The sequence below is a fragment of the Nicotiana tabacum genome, chromosome 10, assembly GCF_000715075.1.
Source record: "Nicotiana tabacum cultivar K326 chromosome 10, ASM71507v2, whole genome shotgun sequence".
Classification (NCBI taxonomy): Eukaryota; Viridiplantae; Streptophyta; class Magnoliopsida; order Solanales; family Solanaceae; genus Nicotiana; species Nicotiana tabacum.
The window spans coordinates 37,855,296-37,877,364 of NC_134089.1; the positions used below are offsets into that span (position 1 = coordinate 37,855,296).

The following is a 22,069-nucleotide window of genomic DNA, read 5'->3' on the forward strand; positions in this document are numbered from 1 at the left end:
ACATATGAGCGCACTCAGAAGTACGGGGCATGATTTAACTTGAATTGAGATTTAAGAATTTGAGTTTGAGAAATGAGAGATGAGTGAAGAAATGAAGAAGAAGGGCAGTGTGTTTTATAGTTTTTCAAAGGGCTAAATTAGTAATTACAAAAGTGTTAAATTTAAAAAAAATTGGCCCAAAAAAGGACTAAATGTGCAAAACAACCATTGGGCCAACGGTTAGAAAGCAAAAACATTTAAAAATAAAAATAAAAAAAATTAAGTAGCCGTTATACTGGTTTCGGCCGGGCTAGTTAACCGGTAGCCCCAACGTAAACGGACCAACTTCCCTTACCCCTTTAACTCAGCCCACCCGACCCCCTTGTACCGGTCCGTGCCGGTTCCGGTTTTAACCGGTCTGGGCCGGTCCGGTTATGGTTAAACCCGGCCCGTTAGACACCCATAGTTCAAACACCGTCCAGATGCAATGTCACCAATTTTTACAACGACCCAAACACAAAATAAGTATTAATCCAAGATCTAGTGCCCGTTTGGACATAAAATTTGATGGAAGATTTTTCCAAAAAATATTTTTACTTTTTTTTCGAAATCAGCATTTGTTCATAAAATTTTCAATTTTCGCTTGAAGATACATTTTGGAAATTTTCGAAAATTTAAAATACTGCAAAAAGTTGTTTTTCAAAATTTTCACTTAAATCACTCACAAAACTTCAAAATCAATCCAAACTAAAATTTATGTCCAAACGCAACTTTAAATTTCAAATACCATAACACTTAAAAAAAAATTCACCACTTTTTCGAAATTTACAATTCTTATGTCCAAACGCCTACCTAATTTCTCACCCAAGTAGGTTTTACATTTTTTTAAAAACATTTTTCTTTTCCTTGACAAAACCTTGTTACAATTCTTACAATTTCCTTCTTCCTCTCCCTCTCTTTCTCTCACCCCCACACAAACAATGGATCGAACTCAGCTTCTTCTAGTGGGATTACCCCTTTTCCTATTCATCTCCGATCTCTTCAGTCTTTTTACTCCGCCCCCTCAAAAACCCACTTCCGATCACCACCACCATCAACCGCCGTCAGTTATCCAACAACAACAACCTCAGACTCTTGATTTCCCTACTCAGGTACCTCAAAAATGTTCTCTTTTCTTTCTCTTTCTTTTTAACGAAATTGGTATCTTTAGTTTTAATTTTGAATTCTTTGTTTCGTGTTTGACTTTGCAGAAAACTGGTGGTATTGGTGCAGTTGGTATTGGTAACACCGTCAGCATTGATTTCTGTTCTTCATGTTCTTTCAGGTTTTGTTTCTAATGCTGTTTTTATAACATCATATGGGGTTGCTTGATTTATCGAAATTTTTGGACAAAGTATATTAGTTTAGTATATTCTTGGCAATGTTTGGAATTCTTTCTTCCAATTTCAGAAAATGCTCTCCAATAAATTAGCAATTGAAATGGCATGTTAGCTTATGTGATGGACAAGTTGTTTAAAGTGGGGAAGTCAAGATAATAGGTTATCAGTCAGTTAATAAACTAGGCTTCAGTCCAAACTAGCTGGGGTCGGCTGTGAATAGTTGCGGAGCTAAAGGGAGCCAAGGTGAATCCCCTTCCTCGAAAATCGCAACGAATAAATAGTTAAAAAAACAAAAAAAATTGGTCATATATGAACTGTAAATCCTCTTGACACTGGAGTAAAGGGGTTTCAAAAATTGCCTTAGCTCACAAGTTCAAATCTTAGGTGTGACACTTTAATACTCATTTTTATGAATCCCCTTGTACCAATTTCGGGCTCCTACCACTTACGGTATAAATCCTCTATATCCTCAAGAAAAAAGATGATAGTGTCAAGAATATTGAGTTATTGAGGAGCATAATCTCTTGGCTTTCTGACATGATTTGAACTCGTTTGATTGAGTGCTTATTTCATTCTAAGTTAAGTGGTGTAATAGTCTTAATTGCAGGACGGAAAAGTGTTTCCAAAACTAAAGGAGAATTTTGGGAACTTCTACTGTGTTGGCCTCTTAGAAGGCCATAACCTTGTTGTTTGATTTGTAGAGAAGACGTTGTACAACTTCCTTGTTCAGTCTGTTGAATGCCATTAAGACACACAAGCCTTTCCCATATCTGCCAAAATACAGAATCCATAGAAGCAGGGTGAGATGTAGAGTTCAGGTTATGCGTTTATCCGAACCCGGTAGCTTTGGTACGGACCCTTTATGTATTTTAAAAAATTCATTAAATAAGTACAAATAATTGATTCCAGACCCAGTAAATCAAATGAGTTATAGAATCCCGAACTCAAAACCATAGAGGATCCACCTCTGCATAGAAGCGCATGCTTGGTAAGTTGGTGCATAAACATTTTAAGTCACTGATACGGTTCTTTGCGTGCTAAGAGAAGATAATGACAGCCGCATTATATGGAAAAGAAATTTTTGTGTACATTTCATTACTTCATTTGATTGGTCATCTAGTTCTAGGTGTGGCTTATGGTATGTTTGCCAAACTACTGTTTGCCTCATACCATATCAAACTGCTTAAAGTGTAATTTTTCTTGGCAGAGGGTCAGCCGTGACAATGAAAAACATGTTGGAAAATCAGTTTCCTGGTATCCATGTTGTCCTTGCTAACTATCCTCCTCCACTTCCAAAACGTTTGTTGAGCAAAGTAGTTCCCGTTTTCCAATTTGGCGTTATTGGCCTTGTAATGGGTGGCGAACAAATATTTCCTAGGTTGGGATTTGCCGTACCACCTCCATGGTTCTATCACTTGCGTGCTAACAGATTCGGAACTATGGCAACCACTTGGCTCCTGGGAAATTTCTTTCAGTCCATGCTGCAAAGCTCTGGTGCTTTTGAAGTGTATTGTAATGGTGAACTGGTACGTACTTTTTCTATCTGTTAATGTTTTTTTAACTTTTTCCTTGAGTTTAAAAAGTTTGGGAGATGATTACCATTTTGTGCCTAAAACCATCTGATTTAGGAGAAAAGAAAATTCTGGAAAATCATCTTTACTTGAGACTGGATAGATGTCCATCTAAAAGGGCTACTTGATGATTTTAGATATTTATGTTGCACTATCTGCCATTCTCTATTCAGATAGGATATATTAATTTTTACTATGTTCACTTCTTTGCCTTTTCGGAACTGAAATGGAACTTTACTTTTAATCATCTGATATGGGACCATGAATATAAAACACTGACCTTTAACTCTAAGCACACCTCTCATTCTCTTTCTCTTTCACCTGCTCACAGAGGGAAAAAATTGCTTAATATAAATTGTGGTTCATTTTCAGAAAATGTCCAATTGGCATGTTACACTCACTTTTCAATGATGTAAATTTGGCGAGGATCATCTTTGAGCGTTGCCTTTATATGAAAGATTTCAAGTGTATCTTAACTTTTGAAGTATCAAAGGTTCACAGAAATCTCTGTAGCCCCTATAGCATGTGATATGTTGTTTTATATTGACTGCCTAGAATATTTCAAACTTATAAGGCTTGAGAATGTGAGTCAAGATCGGGTCCATTTACATTTCTTGTCTTTTGCATGACCTGAGGTATGGAGTCAGCTGTGTGTCCAGTTAACAGCATAAATTGCAGTCTGTTAGTAGGATGTCGGGCAATTTGAGAAAATGACTTGATTACATTTTAAAATCTCAAAAGCACAACTACATTGATTTAGAGGCAATGCCATGCATGACTGCTCCACCTATTATAAGATAAAAAAGCATTTGGCTGCCTCTGCCAACCTGTTAGCTTTGTACTGAAGTGGTCCATTAGGTGGGGTAATTATTACCTCCTCCGTCCCATTTCATATGGAGGTGTTTAACTAGGCACAGAGTTTAAGAAAGAAAGAAAGACTTTTGAAATTTGTTGTCCAAAATAAGTCGTTAGAAACCATCTCATTAAGGGTATGATGGAAAGTACACAATTAAACTGTTTTTAAATATAGAAAGGTGTCATTCGTTTTGGGACGGTCTAAAAAGGAATGCCCACATAAGTGGGACAAAAGAGAGTATCTTTTTTTGTTGTTGAGAGTTATACAATAGACGGACACATCATCGTCGAGGGACAAATAGATTTTTCGAACACCTATACCTGGGCTTTTGTAGATTATTTCTTTAATTTCACAATTATCGGCAATTCTTAGAGAAGTGTGAATTTTCAAGAACGAGAATTATATGATATGTTGCGTATCTCATATGATAATCACCCACTCTTGAAACTATCCTAATGCCTAAAAATTGGATTGTATGGCCCTTCTGTAAAAATTATATTGCGGCCCCATTTTTTATGAAATACAAGATGGTCTTCGAGTGATAAGAAAGTTATTTCCACTTGAGACAATTTCAGACGCAGCTGAAACTAACCTCTTGAGATATTTTATTTTTGTCAAGCGCAAGAGTAATTGCTTTTTTGTGTTCCTTCTCAGCAACATTACTGTGTACTGGATTTGTTTCTTCAATTCATAGCAAATTAGCAAGTAGCTTTCTGTAAATTCTTGTGTCACCTCTCACTGTTCAATTTTAATTTATTTGACAGATTTTCTCTAAACTGAAAGAGAATAGGTTTCCTGGCGAAATCGAGCTGAAAGATCTAGTTGGCAGAAGGATTGCTAACCCAAGGGTAGTGGATGGACTTGGTGCATCTTCCTGGTCGTAGAACTGGAGATTTCACTGGTTCCACATTACCTTAGAGATCCTAACCTTGTGGTCTTCCATTGTAATAGACATACATACAATGAAAAGATCCAACAGCATCTTCTTTAGAAATTGTTGATTCGCGGTTAGATAGCAAAACTTTTTGCAAAGAAACTTTCAACTCTAGGGACTGGTTCTGGTATTGATAAAAATGACAATCTCTTGAAGGGTTTTCCTCCCACAAATCTTTGTGACAAACTTCTATATTGTATAAACACTTTCTCCTGAAAATCCAACAGTATTTAGTAGAACTTGAATGGATAATATGCTTTATTGTCATTAGACATTTGTAGATTAGAGATGCAACCTTTCATTTTACCTTTCATCTCATCTTTGCGATGTATATGGAGACATGATCAAGCGTGATATTGCTACTTAACGGTAAATCTGTGCAATGTACATGCCTGTGCCAGGAGGAATGAACTTTTTTTCTTAACCGTCTGCGACCAAGCCCACGAATAAGAGCCCGTTTGGATTGACTTATTATAAGTGCTTTAAGCCAAAATTGCTTTTAAGCCATTTTGTAGTGTTTGGATAAAGTAAAAAAGTATTTTTAAACACTTATTTTTAAGCTAAAATGACAAAAATAAGCCAAAAGCTAGAATTCCTAACAGGCTCTAAGAACCAAATAACAAACTGAAAAGCACTTCTGCCATATATGAATGTCTGCTCTCAGTTGTAGTGACGGTTGATCTGAAACTAGACTGGGTAACTTCAAAGGTGGTTTCGATGTTAGATTCTAAAGAACCAACAGTTCTATTAGTGATCCATATAAAACGAGCTGTCTAAGGTCGAGGTTTGAAGATGCTTCAATCCAATATAAATAGTAAAGCATATACGTGCTTTTATTGTTGGAAGGAAAACATGTTTCATCGATTTTCAATTACACAGAAACTCAAAGATCTAATACATGTTGCACTTTATAATTCTAGGCCGTCATTGGATTTTCTGTATACACACTTCACAAACAATATCAATGACATCCGTTACATGCATAATTTTCCTTTGCAGGCAGACAAACAGACTGGAAATTAAGAAAAAATGCTAGGTTATTCCTTCAAGAATAACAAATAACCTAAGCTACTCTCTCATTTAGTTGCTTTAACCCAAAAGTTTTCAAAGGCAGGCCGATCTATACAGGTTATATGCACTGATATTTTCTTAGGTGTAAAATGATGAATCTTCTGTTGCCAAGGATGATTAATAGCAAGGAAAAGGCCTATCTTCATATTTGCCACCATTTGCGATTGCGATTTTCCATTACCTTGACAAGCTCATTTGCCAATGATGCAAAGTCTTCCGCCTCACTGCGTAGTTCGTCAGTTCTTTGGCTAATTCTCTGCAAAACCATATAAAGTTATATCATCATAAACCAGAATAAGCAAGGTTTGCACAAGAAGACTGTTTATACAGTGTGCAGAACCAGACAACGGCCAGGGACCAAGTTGCAGCACAAACACAAGAATGAGCATATTATCTTCCAGAAAATATGCAACTTACAGGTTCTATCCCCCCCTTTCTTTAATCTTTAAACCATGAGCGGTCTTAGCTTGATATACTCACACAACTAATTTTGGTTACAAGCAAGAATTTATTTCATGTATTATCATGCTCAATGAAGGGGAACCTTGGAGCAACAGTAAAATTGTCTCCGTGTGACCTATAGGTCACGGGTTCGAGCCGTGGAATCAACCATTGATGCTTGCATCAGGGTAGGCTGCCTACATAACACCTCTTTGGGTGCGGCCCTTCCCCGGACCCTGCATGAATGCGGGATACTTTGTGCACCGGTATCATCATGCTCAATATTTCGTGTTACACGTGTATCTTCACCATTTTAAGTACCTCAAGTTTTTCTTGCCGTTCTAGAAGCTTGTTTCTAGCTTCTCCAGCCGCTGATGATGCATCCTGGAAGATATAATGATTGAATGACAATGAGAACATTTATTAGACACAGTGGGGAATGAAAAGGTTCTAACACCGACAAATATTACTACCCCAGCTTTTCTATATTTTGCTATGATTTCTTCACGTGTCCTAAGTCTGGGCTTGGCATCGTCACCCTCAGAATCAAGCAACTTCCCTCTTTCAGTTCCTGCAATGTACAAGGAAAATATTTGTTATTATGAATTCTGAAAGTGCAGATGACTTATTTGATGCAAGTTACCTCTTTTACTATTTTGTGTGCTATGAGATGAAGTAGGAGCCACAGGGACAGGGTCATCAATTTCAATATCATCTGCGTCAGAAGTAAATCTTCAGTTAGGGGCACGTCAACTACAGAAATGCTGTATAGACCAATATATAGGGACAGAAAAGTGTGTCACTCTTGAAGAAGCAAAGAATGTAGGGATATTACCTATATCGAGCTCCACTGCTCCTTGAACTTCCTTACTGATAGTTGGGGACGGTTCTGGGTTGAGTGGGTTCTTCATAAAGATACCTTCCAGATGACTAAAGTTTGACTTAGACCTCTCGATGAGATCCATATTATGGTTCGTTTTTCCCACTTTAAATCCTTTAACGAGAGTACCAATAATGTTTGGCCCACTACCCTGCAGCAACATTGATAAGAATTCAGCCACTGCAAAATATAGACCACAAGGAAACATCTTTATCAACCAGACCTGTTTCTTCTTCTGAGTGGAGAATTTGATGGCAGCATCTGCTGCAGCTGCGAGCACTTCATCATGGAGAAACGGCAAAGATTCTGGAATTCTGGAAAACGCATTGCTGAATCAGTAATTTTGAACAATCTATGCAGCTCATGAGTAAGCTATTCACTTGATGGAAAGTAGCACTGGTTGATCATATACCTGAAATCATTTTCACTAGCTAATAGGGACACGAAAGCCAGTTCAGAACCATTTGCCTGATATTTGTTATGACAAAGATATTAAGAGGCCATGCAAGAATAGGATGAAATTTTAATAAGTATAGAATAATGCTGAACAATAGGATGATAGCATGCACTGCAACTTTTTTTTACCAAGGTAACATGGCCATTCTCCATGGAACTCATCGCCCTGTCCATATTTAGCTTGAAATTCCACCTTAAAACTGACATTAAGGAGGTCTGCTCCACCAACTCTAGATCAGGCAAAGATCTGGAGATATATACATGTTAGCAATGTTCTAACACACAGTTCTTTTGTAATATATATTATCTAGGACATGCAGCAAAGAAGCAATCCTTCATTATTGACAATAAGGAATTGTACAAGGCACATAAAACTTGCACATTCAAGGTGCATTTAGTATGATGTAAAACTTTTCTTAGATCATTTTCCGACATTTGGTTAATATAAAGGTAGGTGACATGTATCGAGCAATTCTTGTCTCCACCTCTAATGCTAGAAGATGGGGTATAGGGCATCAGAAAATATTTTGGAAATGGAGCAGTACTAAGAGCTTACAACAATGTTTATGTGCTGATTGAAGGAAGTGATGTATGGTACGAATTGTGATAATTGTACAGGAAAATGACTATACGAATTAAGATACTTTCAAAGAAAATATGAATAACATCCATAAATATCACGAGTAAATTTTCTCCATTTGATGTAAACTAGTTTAGGATCGAGGTGTAGTGGATTGACTGGTTGATGTGTTTATTTTCTTGGAGAGAAGATTTTTAACAATTTAAGGCAGCCAAATACTGGAGAATAATCTGATTATGCCTTACTAACATCCTTAAAGTTGGGAAATGGTACTTGCTGGAACATTTACGAAAGAAAAAGCTTACCTAATCTCGATATCTCCATTCTGAAAGAGTAATAGTAGCCCACAAACTTTCCCATCGTTCATAAAAGTAGTTGTCCAGCAACAAGGTTTGTCGAGCTTCACTTTGCAAGCAGAATTATTGTCCCCCTAGTTGGAATATCAAATGGAATTATATAAAACATTCAAGGACATAGAAATACAAGAAATCAGAAGCAATGAAAAAATATACTCACATGAACCACAGATCTTGTAGCATAAGTGCGTATTGCATCTTTACAGCAAAGTATAACAAAGGACTCCTCAAAGTGTTTCCTGGAGGGGTCATTTTGTAGAAAGGGAGTCGTATCACATTGATCACTAGTGGTCATGTCCTGTGAAGGCTCATTACTATCTGCATCACCCTTGCTGGACTGTGGCTTCTTACTTATTATACCAGAAAATGGGGTGTTGTTTTCTGAAATGCAATGAATCAACACAAAACTGAGTGCAACTTACACGTAAAAACAATTTGAATTTCTCTACAAATATGTACTTGCCTATGACATACATAGAAATTGCTGTTGACGCTTTCTTTAAATGCAGGGGCTCTGAACTGGACGTTTTACCACTACCACCATCAATTACATAGATATTTGCATCCTCAGTTAAAACGAACATGAGTTCCTCCATATGGTTTTCTGGAAGCTCTGATTGTTTTGGGCTTTTGCTATGACCATCACTATGCATAAATCTCTTTGCAATCACTGAGACCAGTGGAGAGCTACCAACAGATACGGAGTCTGTCAAGAACAAAACTGATAATGAAGTCATATCAAGCACTGCAACCTGAAATTGGAGGCCTTTGTGAATAAGTATCCACATCAATCAACAAGAGTGACATCATAAGATCATCACAAAACTTGAAGAGAAGGATATTGGGTTTCTGACCTTAACATTTTCATATCCAACTGCGAGTTTGGCTCCATGATTTATAAACTCGATCGCTCGGACGCGAACATCGAGAAGCTTTATAACAGCTCTGCAGCTAGGTCCTTGACCTTGTGCCAACTCATGAACTATGAAAAGGTATGTACCAGTGAATTCAAAGATAATAGTTGATTTTCAAAGAATTATGCAAAGTAAATCAGGAAAATATCAACATGGCAATGACATATTACTTTCTCTATCCGATTCTGTCAAACAATATTACAATTTGAAGAGTCAGACAGCTTTTTGACTGTAATGTTCTGAAATAACTTTTAAGTGCTTTCAATTTTTTTAAGTTTTAGGTTATAGTACTTTTTGTGCAGAGTAAATATGTAATAAATGTCTGAAATCAATGTGAAAACTAAATGGTTTGATCCTCATACTCGACATCCCATCACTCATTTTAGGGAGAAAAAGATACTGGTAAAAAAACGTGCTGTGCAGTAGATTCAATTAATTGGCCACAAAGTAGCTTTAGATGACCGTGGAGAGCTACCTGGAGCAATAGAGGTGGTTAGAGGTTTTGCGTTGTCATAATCAAATTCAACTAAGAAAAAAAACCATAATCAGGGACAATCTAATTTGTCATTTGTGTTACGCATGTTGTGTGTGTTTAAGAATGTGTTGCGCTGTCTCAACTTGCTTCATTGGTATTATAGGGGAGAAAGTCCATGAGACCCCCACAAGACCCGGTAGAATCAACATTGTTGACTAACAAATAATGAAACCTGTGCTACAATTATACAAATATGTATTCACTAAGGCTGGTACAAATATACAAGACGAGGCCGAAAACATTCATCCAGGAAAAACTACTTCAATGGAATCGACACGAATCTTGCAAGCTATTCAGCAAGAGATCTTTGATAAAAGTTAATGTAATCTTCACTATCTCATCCAGCTGCATTTGGAGGACCAATTTCAAAGCTAAGCTGTTAATCAAATGCTAGACTTAAATATTTGGCCAAAGTTCCAATCCCAAGTTCAGTCAAAAGTCTACAAGTTTCAGTTAGGAAATTAAGATTAAGTTCAAAATTCCACCCCAAAAATTGAATGCAACTACCTGATACTAAAGAATTTGACTGTTCGAACTTATAACATTGTCTATTTCTGACAGAGATCAAACTTTTTCCATCCATTTCACAGAAAACCTCCAAATATTGCTGTAGATATTAGCCATGAGATCTTGTTGAAATTCAGTTGTCCGGATAAGGAATTTTGTAACCCAATGTCAAGCATATTCTACTATTAAGGCAGGCCATTAGTCTATGACAACAAGTTCACTGTATACTGGAATAATAGTTACATTACCTTCACTTTTAGCATCAGTAATAAAATGGAAGTTCTCCATATCGCTATGTTTGAAATCATAAAGGCGTACCTGCATTTCATGTTAATTTGGATTAATATAGCGCGGATATACACTAACACCAAATTAGAAACAGAAGAAGGTGTTTCCCACCAGACCACACTCATCCCCAACTGCCAATCTTAATGTCTGGAAGCAGAAATCTATTTTTGAAACTGAAGCAGTTGATATAACAGTATTTACACCTTTAACCTGGAAATCACCAGAGTAAAGTTCAGAGCTCCGTATTCAAATGACTAATGAAAAAACTGCTCATTAGAAGTAACATGGAACTTGTAACTGCTGTTTCAACCTCATTATCCAAAACACAAAGGAGACGGAAAACCGCATGAGTGGCATCCCACATCCTTACAGATCCATCTTGATAACCTGCTATATAAACTCTTTGAATCCTGTTAGTCTCAGCTTGAGAAATATGATTATACACCCCTCCAGTCAAGGGCCATCCGTTAGCCCCAGATGATGTTGCTGCGCAAAACTTCTTGAATAAAGGTGTCTGGTTAAGATACAAATCCCATAAAAATCTAAATGAGAAATAAGTCCGGATTTTTAGAAAAATGAGAAGGGGGGAGACAATGATACAGGGAAGCAGCACCTCTTGAAGAGGCTCGGGTAAGTTTCCATCTGAATGCAACTGTGTAAGCTTTGTCACAGTCATGGAAGGATCAACTGTCGGTAATTCTACAGGAAAATCCTCAGCTGATAGAGATATTTTCTTCAACTCTTTGGATACCAAGTCAGACAAGCTTGAACAATCAAAAAGTTTTAGTTGTCCAGGACTCATCAACACAAATAAAGCAGCTTTTTCATCAGTTGCTGCTGTCCCGGTAGTTGGTAATAAGATCGTATCGGCAAATGAGCCACTAAGAGTGAGGTCAACACGACCAACACATTTCAAAGTCTCCATTCCAGATGACCAATCAAGGGTAAGAATCTGCAGCAGCAAAGCAGAAGAAATTAATGTTTTTATCATTACACATGATTATGTTTGAGAGTGTAGGTAGTATGATGGTATGTAATATCCCTAGAACACAATTGGCACCCAACAGAAGTTTAAGAGCTGTTGTTCAAATTCTTTCCCCTCTCTAGGGATGAAGGCCGAGAGCTGAATCTGTGAGGACTTTTACCACTAGTTCCTAATTTAGAAATGTATCCTCCCCTAAACACTTAAACCTTCAAATTGCAAACAGTCAGAAAATATAAACGAACTAGAATATAATGAAGATTGTAGGGAAATGATACTTTTCAAAGCAACCTTATGTACATATGTGCACTTCTACTACCATAGATTATTCATTATTCTGACTCACCTAAGGCAGTTTTCTGATAACCCAATTTAGCATTTAAAATTGATTGGAATTGATCGATAGATGGGTTAGAAATGTCAAATTAAAAGTTCTCTACACGTCAAGCACCAGTTTAAATGTTATATAGATTTTAAATCATAATCTGTTTTGACTCATTGAAAATGTTACAACAAGAACAGCTTGACTTATCTACTAAAACTCTAAAATGGTAGATTCCATTAGATATCAAATATACTTATTCAATCAAGATCATTTCATACTTCAAAAGCCAATATATATTACAATTTGGAAATACACACACTAAGATATAGCTTGACTTTTATTTGTCCTAAAGTGCAGTTCAGTTTGACCCAGAAATGCAACATTTTATAATCTTGAGGTACAGAGAATATTGAAACAATTAAGTCTACATGGCTAGCGAGCCTACGTATAGCATAATGATAAAACAATAATGAGTATTTCAGTGATGAAGTGTAAAACTTACCGTAATGACTTCATCGGATCCTATTTCATCACCGCCATAAATGAGAAGATGGCCATCGCTGCTATTCCGGGATTTACTGTTCGCCCACCAGTGTAAGACAATGACAGGAAGCCTTTTTTCAGCAGAAGACAACTGTAGCTTAACAACATTATCAAATGGTCCAGCTTCTTGACCTTTGCTTAAGGTTGATTTTGATGTTTTCCAAAACAGAATATCTCCATCTATGTACCCAACAGCAAGAACGGATCCATCAGTGGATGCCCAGCAAAGTGTGGTTATCTCTTTCTCCTCAAATTCATGCTTCAATAAATCATCAGGAGAGCTGGAATCTGCATTCTTTCTAAAGTTTACAGCACCATCCTTCAAATGGAGATCTTTATCACCTTTAACAATGATAACATGGGCTTCAACGACGTCCCATAGTATAATTAAACCACTCTCATATGCAATCAATAATCTGCAATAAATGTAATCAGCTCAGGAACTTATAAGCAAAAACATACTCAAGATTCTAACAGAACCCATTACAGTTACCAAGTCATAAAGACAAAGCGACACTACGTAGAGAAGGATGCATCACTCGTGCTTCATTTGATACAACTGACTGCCGTACAGCAACTGACAGATTTAGTGCCACCAATAAAGAGGAATAATAGTTTCTTACCAGTAAATTATACCTCCTCCACCATGCAATTTTGCCTAGTACTTACCCAGGCACTTCCTATCGATTAATAGAAATATACTACTTTCTTGGTTTTTGGTTCTTACTCAGAAGACCGCAACAAAGGAATTTTGGCCAGAGAAGACATCTACAATAAGACCAAATGGTAAATGAGTGGAGACATCACTTCATCTATACTTCTATAGCTTTCACTACATTGCCAAGCTTCTTATAACCAAAATATACTGGCATTCTGTAATCACTATTAGAAATTGCTCAACAACAACTCTTTTTTATCCCACGAGAACCACTTCTTTTATCCCAAAGAACCACCGAATGCCACCTCATAACTGGGTCATGTATCTTGGGAAAAAAATCTGTAAGCCAGGATAGATCTTTCTCCGTTTTTCTTGCTTCATTCACATTTAAGATTCTCCAACTTGTATGTCAAAGACCAGCAGCGATTAACATAACATATACCATGCAAGACAATTAATAAGGACAAAATAAACAAATGCAAAAGGATAGGGCTTAATTTGGTTAACACGAGGTTAGTGAGGAGTGAGGAAGAAACTATACACAATAATTGTGACTTGCCTATTTCCTGACGTAAAAGGTTGGGGGAGAATTCCAACAACTGGTTGATGATCTGAATTCGCAAAACCAGCTGCTTCTGCAAAATAATGCAAAAAGAGGTTTGTTGAATTATAAAAGCACATGAGAATTTGATAAATAAGATTCTTTAAGACAAAAGAACAAACGTGTTGTTAGGTACTCATGAGATTAAATCAAGCCAATCGGTATTCTCTAAACAAATTAAATATGCTTGGTGGAGATGCTTAGTCTGATAGAAAGATCTGAAATCCCAAAATAGAGCCAACTGTCTTCATGTGGCCATAATTTTCTAGAGAAGCTAGTTCAATCACATACATCCCACATATATTAAATAATGTAGGATCTGAAACCAAAGCTACTCGAGGTTGATTGTATTAGAAGAAATTAGATCCAGAACTAATGTACTTGAAATAAAGTTATGCCAGAATAAGGTAGAGGAGGTGAAAACCCTATAATAAAGGAGAAGATATAGTTGTGTTAATTACAGGTGCATATGGTACCAGCAAAAAGCTCATTGAATAGCCTCTATTACTAGAACAGATTATATTAAACGTAAGGATTGTGTTTCTTGGAGGCTGGCTACAAAATGGTTCAACCATTGTATAATGAACGTGAATCACTTCTGAATCAAGAGACATGCCTGTGTATTGTCATTGCACGAACTAGGCCTAATTATCTGCAATTTGCATCCCTGGACTTTGGAATACGGAAATGCATATCTTGGTACAGCCAACCTACAGGTTTTTTTAGTAGATATCCTGATTCCTGCCTTAAACATGAATGAGCTATTTGTGCTTGTAAATCCAAAGTTTTAACATCCACCAAGAAATAGCTCAAAGTTCAAAATACTCTACAATTAAAAATTATCTCAACTAAACAAGAGTCACTTTACAAGAATAAGAAACAGACATAATCATATAAAATAATAGATCAGATAAAAGATTTTTCACTAAGATCATGCAGTAAGCACCAGAAAGAGAACTCCACAAGATCTGATATGGCAGTTGCAGAAGCTCTCTGTTCTCAACACAGAACTTCAAAACTGAGATTGTTCCATATTCATCTCCAACATACCTGGAATGACAGGAAAACTTTATTATAAGCGTAAAATACTCTCAACTCTTTGCACTGTAAAAACTTTCTTGTATTCACATCGAATTCGTACATGAAGGAAGAGCCATTGATAACTGAGAAAGCAGTTATATTTGATTTCCATTGCAAATCACAAGCTACAGATCTGCTTTTGAGATTCCAAACCTGCAGAAAATCAAGAGAAAGAGAAATCTTACAGACCTACTAACCACAAACAGTTCCTAACTCATGTTTCACAGGGGCCCTCTGAGCACCAACGTCAGTGCAACCTTTAATGAAAGATTTTTCTTTTGACTTTTCTTCTGGGTTTCTTCTATCTTTAGGGGCGGGGTTTGCAAAGAGGTCTTCCTTGGCCATTCAAACTGTTCTTGCTTTCAAGAGGAATGCACCCTTGAAAGGAAACCATTCACCAGTCAAAGTATACTTGCTTTGAGGCAAAACATAAAAAAGCAGAAAATCATGGAAATGGTCTTTTTATAATTTTCGGTAGTGACGTAATTTAATTGGTGATTACTAGACATTTGACATTATACAACAAAACTTCATTAAACCGCCGGGCAATATTTCACATTCAACATAAATGTATAAGTGTCTCTGAGAAACACATGTTCAAGGAAATGAATGGAGCAGGTTTTGAGATTAAGCAAAGTGAGTCATAGTGATTAAACATGAGTTTGTTCAAACCTCTTGCATCATTGTGTTTTTACCATTGCAGCTGAGGGATCAATGTCCAAGGTACAATATAGCAGGTTTTCAAATGAAAAACGAGTCAATTCACCACACAATTGTAGAGATTCTGCCCTGGGTAATTGCAAGATCCATCAGTTGCTTCTTTGTTTTTTATTTTCTGGGGGATATGTTAGGTACAATTTCATTAATTATAGCACCAAGTGTGTGCTCAAATACAGTAAAACGGTGGATTTAGAATTTTTTTAGTATAGAAGAGCGTATGAAATCCAATATAGAACCTATGTTATATACATTTTTCACATTACACCAAAATGTCATTTCAAGAAAGTACAGTTGCTATACCTCCTAGCAATTATTCTCTTTACGGTATAACTAGAAGTAATGATCTCTCATAATTTGTAGATGCTATTTCTTGTTTACTATCACTAAGGATACCAACAAGTTCCAGTGAGACCTTAATTCTTTATGTACATTATATGCTTTTTCACATTCTCCTGGCAACCCTAGGAACACTTAACCAAGATATTATAATATATATGGTAGAGCTAGATCCACCAACCTAAAGCAAGACTTATATAATTCACTTGCTTAGGCAAGGTCATGGCGCGACCAAGCTCATGCAGGAATTCCTTGATTACAAATGCCAAAATTAACATATCTCAGCAGAGAAAGCAGAGTTGATAGGGCCATCAGGGACACCTGGAGGATGATACCAGCTTGTATTATATGGTGCCTATGGACTGAAAGAAACCTCAGATGTTTCGATGGAGTCTCAACTCCAATACACTTGCTAAAGGCCAGATGTTTGCTTAGTCTTTTTTGATGGGCCAAACAGTCCTATGTAAATAACTCTACTGTCTTTTTAGATTTTGTCTTCCTCACTCTAGACTTGCCTCTTTAGCTCCAGACCCTATCATAACATCTTGTAAAGGAGCTAGCATCTCTATTTTTGTAATCACTGCACCTGTTTGATGCCTTTCAGTGAAGCAACTTACTTTATTTAAAAAAAAAAAAAAAGAAACCGAGGAACAGACAAGAAATACAATACAAGCTAAGGCGTCAAATTATGTTCAGTTTCCCTTCTTTGATTGGCATTTGAGAATGCCGCACCAAGAAGGGCATTAAAACCCAACAAGAAATAAAATACAAGCTACGGAGCATAAATGGTCTTAAGTTTCCCAACTTTGATTAACATTTGAGAATGCTGCACTGAGAAGGGCATTAAAAACCAACTTATTGGAAAAAATATTAATACCTGAATATCATTTTCATTTGTGATGCTGACAAGAAAACCCTGGTTTTGAAGGAACTGCCACAGACAAAAACAGAAATAAAAGAGAACCGATCAAACATATACCTTGAGATTGTAAAAGAGAAGGATTAAAGGAATCATGAATATGATACAAGGGCAAGATATGAAGACACCATCAGTTTATTGGCGTTACAGGAAAATAGTGAGCCAGATTTTTTTAAAAAATAATAGCAAACTTTCGTATTATTCAGCAAAGAACCTTTTCTATGTCTGACCAATACTACCCAAAATAGGAAAAGAGAAAAGCCGGATGTTACCTTTGACAAACAAGCAAACACCTAGCCTCAAGGATGAAAAATGCCCCAGTGGGATTGAACTTCCTTTTCAAAAGGAAAAGAGAAAAGAAAAAAGTGAATACCCTTTCCTACCTTGTATCATATACCATAAATGTAGGCCCTTTTCAGTTAATTGTCCTCTTATTCTAGGTAAACCCAAGGAATGCAACACTAAAAACAAAAATGGTCATCATTGGACTTTGTCATCCAAAAGTATTGGAGTGACATTTTGATTAAAAACCCAGCTCTTTATTGACTTAGCTCATACACCTGACATTATCAATTCTAAAGACCATTATCTCTCGGAAACTCTTAAATATGTTGATAAGGAAACCAGGCTCCAAAGGTGTTACAAAATGCTCAAGAATAATATCAAATAATACAGACTTGGAACCTTTAGAACTGAGCTAAGAATCTCTATGAATGACTTCATGTGCAAAAACCAAACCTCTAAAAATTTATAGGGCAACTGCTTTGGAGAAATCAAGAGACCTTCAATATTGTCCCCACCAATCACTTTTACCCTACCATCCCTGCAAAAAAATTTGGATACTACGTTAACAAGATACAGCCATCAAGCCATCTATGTAAATAGTTTCTAATTGCAAGATAGTATGGACAGATTATAATATACATTGAGCCTTCACCTAACTTTAATCCATCTGAAATAGATTGTCGCTACCTCAAAATGGAAGTCCTTTTCGATCAAAAAATAAGAAAGCGCAAGAGAAAAGAAAAATGAAAATGTGTTGCTACTTCTATATTCATCTAATTAAGACTCAACTTCTCTATTGAGCTTAATATGCTACCAGAATAAACTCCTCCCCCCCCCCCACCCACCAACCAGTACCTGACTGATTTGTATAACTAAACAGAGTTTCCATTTTTTCTTTACGTTCCGGAATAATGTGGTGAGGAACCACCTTCTTAATCAGCCTAAAATAATGGGGCACGATCCACCCTCTTATTCAGAACTATTGCTTCAAGAATCAATCAGACCTTTACTATTCCCATCCCAAAATTTTAGTCCAGTTTAGCTTCCCAAGAATAAAAACATATACCTTTGGTTAAGATGTTCAGATGTACTATGCCATAATGTTGAAATTAAAAATATCGCAATTTAATATTGTAGTACTTTTTATGTAAATTTAAATTTTGAGATGTATTATGCCATCTTTGATAGTAGAAATATCGCAATTTATAGTACTTTCATGTAGCTTTAAGTGCCTAAACTTTTAATGGTAAGTGAATTAATCTATGTCCAGAATCGGTCGAATTGGCCCTTAAAAAGCAAACATGGACTAAAAATTTGGGCAGAGGGAGTATTATTTAAAATTAACAGTGGAGGCACACAGAGGGAGTTTGTACAAAGCTAAACAGCCTAAAAAAACCATACACGGGGATCTCAGGGGCTGAAAGGTCAAGCAACACTACAGGGTACTGGTAAACGTATCATTTACTAAACCAGGGAGCGGGGGTGCCACATGACCATAACTGGCCTGCAGCCAAACAATAGTGGCTATACGCCTATTACATCCACCAGTTATCTCTTGGTGAAAATATGATTTTGACAAGCCTTAACCTTTTCTCTAGCCTCTTCAACCTTCACTGGAAATTTTCCCAACCAAATTCACTTCCAAAAGCTATCCACTGCCTAAAAGTATATACCTATCCAGAAGATGCATGCATATCTATTTGAATGATTCGAGCATTTTCTATAGCGAACCCAAAGTTTGTGCCATACTAGCTTATATACACTACGAGTATAATGGGGGAAGTTCAATGCAGAACTGAACTCTGGAAACTGAAATGATCAGGATTCAATGAGCCACTGCTTCCAAAGAAGCATATCAGGAGTAAGAATTTTGTTATGTTTGTGCACAAGGAAGTGTCTTATCAGCCAAAACAGAGTTAGTGCTTTACTTAACAGCTGAGCTAACAGGCTTCTGTCCATATTAAGTGCATAAAAATCAAAACTTTGACTCACAACGTTCCAATGGCCAATAGGCGCTGGATGGGATCTACTGCAAGAATTGATGCTGTTGACGGGATACCATAATGTACAGTAGCACAAACATTCAGGTCACTTGCTGTCAAACCACTGCCATTTCGCTGAACACAAGAAAAGTTGAAATAAAAGAATCACTCCACCAGCTACATTCAAGTCTTAAAAAGTCAAATGGAATGAATACCATAGCCAATTAAGCACCAATAGAGTAACAACGACCAAATAAATTAGCATCACATTTTCTAAAAACATTGCCCTATATATTGCTATTCAGTTAGTAATGCACTATATGTTGTTCCACATTTTTCTTCCATATTTCTTGGAGATTGTAATGAGCAGTGGCAGAACTAAGTGTGTTGAAGGGGGGTTTAATTGAATCCCCTACATCAAAAAATTACACTGTACTATTAGGGTACACGGAATTATTATATATATAAATTGTTGAATCCCGTATATAGTTTTTTTCTTTTTCTTTTTTGATAACTAAGACATCCCTGAGGGCCAGTGATGCATCGTTTGAAACTGGTGGATAATGGGTCCGCCCCTCTATCCTTCTCCACTTAAATACCAGGCTTTCGTTTGCGGCAAGATTCAAACCCGTGACATGTGTTAGGATTTGCCCTGAATTTCTAATTTATTGGGACTCTCTTTCTTGGAGGAATGAAAAAGACTCCTAAAAGGAATAAATCTCCTTAATATGTCTTATCCTTTTCTTGGAAGACAAGTTTTGCACATCTATAAATTAAGGATCTCTGCTTCTCACAAGAGCACAAAAAAATATCCACAATGTAGTTATTAAAGAGTTTTATCCAGGGGGAGATTTTTCTCTCGATAGTTTTTCTTCTTTTATATTAGTTTTATCATATGTAGATTAATGGACCACACCATTATAAATTATTATGCTTAGTTTAGTATATTTTTCTTTTGTCGTCTGATTTATCGTCCACCAAGCTTTGTATTGTTAGTTTCCGCATGCACTAAGTTATTTTGATCCCAACAACATGTGCCTAACTCACACATCACAAGTTGTGCTCTTACCACTAGAACAAAGCCCTAGGGGCAAGATTCGAGTCCCATGTATTTAAGTCATTCACTCACTGTTTGCAGCAGGATTCAAATCCCCTTGATAGTTAAGTCACTCGCTCGATGTGCAAGTTTACATTTTTTTAGTTCCCTTGTTAGGATTCCTGTCTCCGCCACAGGGAATGAGATTCGAAATCATACATAACAATCAACTTAGCGTCAATCCCAAACTAATTGGCCTGGCTATATAAATCATCTATATCAGTTCACTATCTTTACGTTGACTATCAACCTACTGCAACCATACTCTTTAATCCAGGCTTGAGACCAGCAATACCTTGCAAAGCTCAAATAGGCAGAGTTTATAAGTAACAGCTCCATAATTCCCGATATAAAACTTTTTAAAAAAAAATTCGGTGGTGTCTAGGCCAACTTGAGGTGCAGCTCGACTATTCCAACATTGCTACCTCCCATCCGCACAAGTATCAAGCAACTCTGTCCACCAAGGATTAGGCAGATGAGAAGAGTATCAAAAGCCTTCTTGTCGACTTATTTCACTATAATCCAGCTTTGATCGATCAAAATACTAGCAAATAGAATGGAAAATAAAAGGAGTTGTTTCAATTTCCGATATAGAACTCGAGCAAAGATTTTTATCCACTTATATTTCACTATGATCAGCTTCTCAATCAAATAATTGCAATTTCGCAGCTCAGTTACAACGAAGTGCTTCAATCTCGCATAAAAAATCCCTACATCATGATTACTGCTAAATGAACATCACTATCACTAATTACAACGTCAAATCATTTCTAGAGAATCACAAAGTAGACAAAGTCAACTGAAGAACACTTAAAGACAAAAAAAAAATTACCTGTTGATTATGATGATATTGTGTGGCTTTCTGAAAAAGCTTCTTCGCGAACATGGCGAAATGAGAAGTGAAGATTTTTGGATCGGTTTCGAATTTTGAATTGGCTTAGGCGTTCGGCATTTATTTGGCTGAAATGGTATAAAATGCTTTGGAAACTATATGCTGATTGATGTATTAATTTATGTATTCCTCGAACTGTACGCTAAAATAAAAAAGGTTGGACTCAACATATCCTTGTTGCATATTTACAACCAAAAATAGGCTGTTCAAGAGAATCCCAAAATCAATTCCAACCACTTTAGAAGCTAAATTATTGATTGAAGAATTAACTCAAATAGTCGGTTAGTCGGTCAATATATAATATATATATAATTTATGTATTACATCGGTATAATTATGTATAATCAATATATAATTAATATATATGACTAGAAAAAGTAAACAATTAATATGATCGGCTATTTGGATAAAGATCTCACTTTATTTGATAAGCTGTGATATGAGATTTTTTTTAAGAAAAAGGAGTATTATCTACTTCTTACCTCCTACTATGATAGTGGTTTGACTGGGTACAATATGTTTTAAAAAATATTTTTTAAGTTTATGATTTAAAATAAGTCAATATATTTATATAATTATAAATTATTTTATTAAGAATAAAATAAAAAATTTAAACTTAAGTTATTTTTAAATATAAAAAATATTACATTTTTAGAATAATTTAAAAAACATTGCATCACATAAATTGAGACAAATTGAGTTCAATCTTGCAGCACACTTTCTTACTCCTATTCATCTTGTAGTACACTTTCCTACTACTCAATTAAATCTTCCTTCAAAAGCATATTTTGAATTTTTGATAAAGGAGTTGGCTGGAATTTGAAAAATCAAGTAGCTAAAATAATTGGTTATACTTGAGTCGAAGTTATACACTTGAAACTGATAAAATTTGTTTATATTTCT

At 36.2% G+C, this 22,069-nt stretch overlaps 2 protein-coding genes across 2 annotated transcripts; one reads left to right on the forward strand and one right to left on the reverse strand.

Moving 5' to 3' along the window:
• Positions 1-884: 884 nt before the first annotated feature.
• LOC107781410 (selT-like protein) lies at positions 885-4,938 on the forward strand. The gene is made up of 4 exons (XM_016602108.2): positions 885-1,130; positions 1,230-1,303; positions 2,566-2,884; positions 4,550-4,938. Exons 1-4 carry the CDS (start codon positions 960-962, stop codon positions 4,667-4,669), a joined length of 684 nt encoding a protein of 227 aa, XP_016457594.1. The 5' UTR covers positions 885-959; the 3' UTR covers positions 4,670-4,938.
• A 673-nt stretch (positions 4,939-5,611) lies between these two features.
• On the reverse strand, positions 5,612-21,282 carry LOC107781411 (uncharacterized). Its single transcript, XM_075222804.1, has 24 exons — positions 21,107-21,282; positions 19,189-19,313; positions 17,650-17,734; positions 16,870-16,923; positions 14,998-15,089; positions 14,803-14,906; positions 13,815-13,890; positions 12,557-13,013; positions 11,361-11,699; positions 11,058-11,261; positions 10,859-10,957; positions 10,708-10,777; positions 9,358-9,485; positions 8,967-9,255; positions 8,664-8,884; positions 8,453-8,577; positions 7,697-7,814; positions 7,524-7,579; positions 7,335-7,425; positions 7,067-7,262; positions 6,875-6,946; positions 6,705-6,802; positions 6,553-6,615; positions 5,612-6,046 (listed from the first exon to the last, which is right to left on the reverse strand). The coding sequence occupies exons 1-24, from the start codon at positions 21,158-21,160 to the stop codon at positions 5,933-5,935; spliced, it is 3,330 nt and encodes a 1,109-aa protein (XP_075078905.1). The 5' UTR covers positions 21,161-21,282; the 3' UTR covers positions 5,612-5,932.
• Between the last annotated feature and the right edge of the window lie 787 nt (positions 21,283-22,069).

Bases quoted from the DNA above. Each gene is read 5' to 3' on its own strand.
- LOC107781411 (XM_075222804.1), bottom strand. From the start codon at position 21,160: ATGTTCGCGAAGAAGCTTTTTCAGAAAGCCACACAATATCATCATAAT. The intron at 16,924-17,649 runs GTTTGGTTTTTG...TGTCTGTGGCAG, and splicing joins TGCCCTATAAATTTTTAGAG to TTCCTTCAAAACCAGGGTTT. The intron at 6,803-6,874 runs GTAACTTGCATC...TGTACATTGCAG, and splicing joins CACACAAAATAGTAAAAGAG to GAACTGAAAGAGGGAAGTTG.
- LOC107781410 (XM_016602108.2), top strand. From the start codon at position 960: ATGGATCGAACTCAGCTTCTTCTAGTGGGATTACCCCTTTTCCTATTC. The intron at 1,131-1,229 runs GTACCTCAAAAA...TTGACTTTGCAG, and splicing joins CTCTTGATTTCCCTACTCAG to AAAACTGGTGGTATTGGTGC. The intron at 2,885-4,549 runs GTACGTACTTTT...TTTATTTGACAG, and splicing joins TGTATTGTAATGGTGAACTG to ATTTTCTCTAAACTGAAAGA.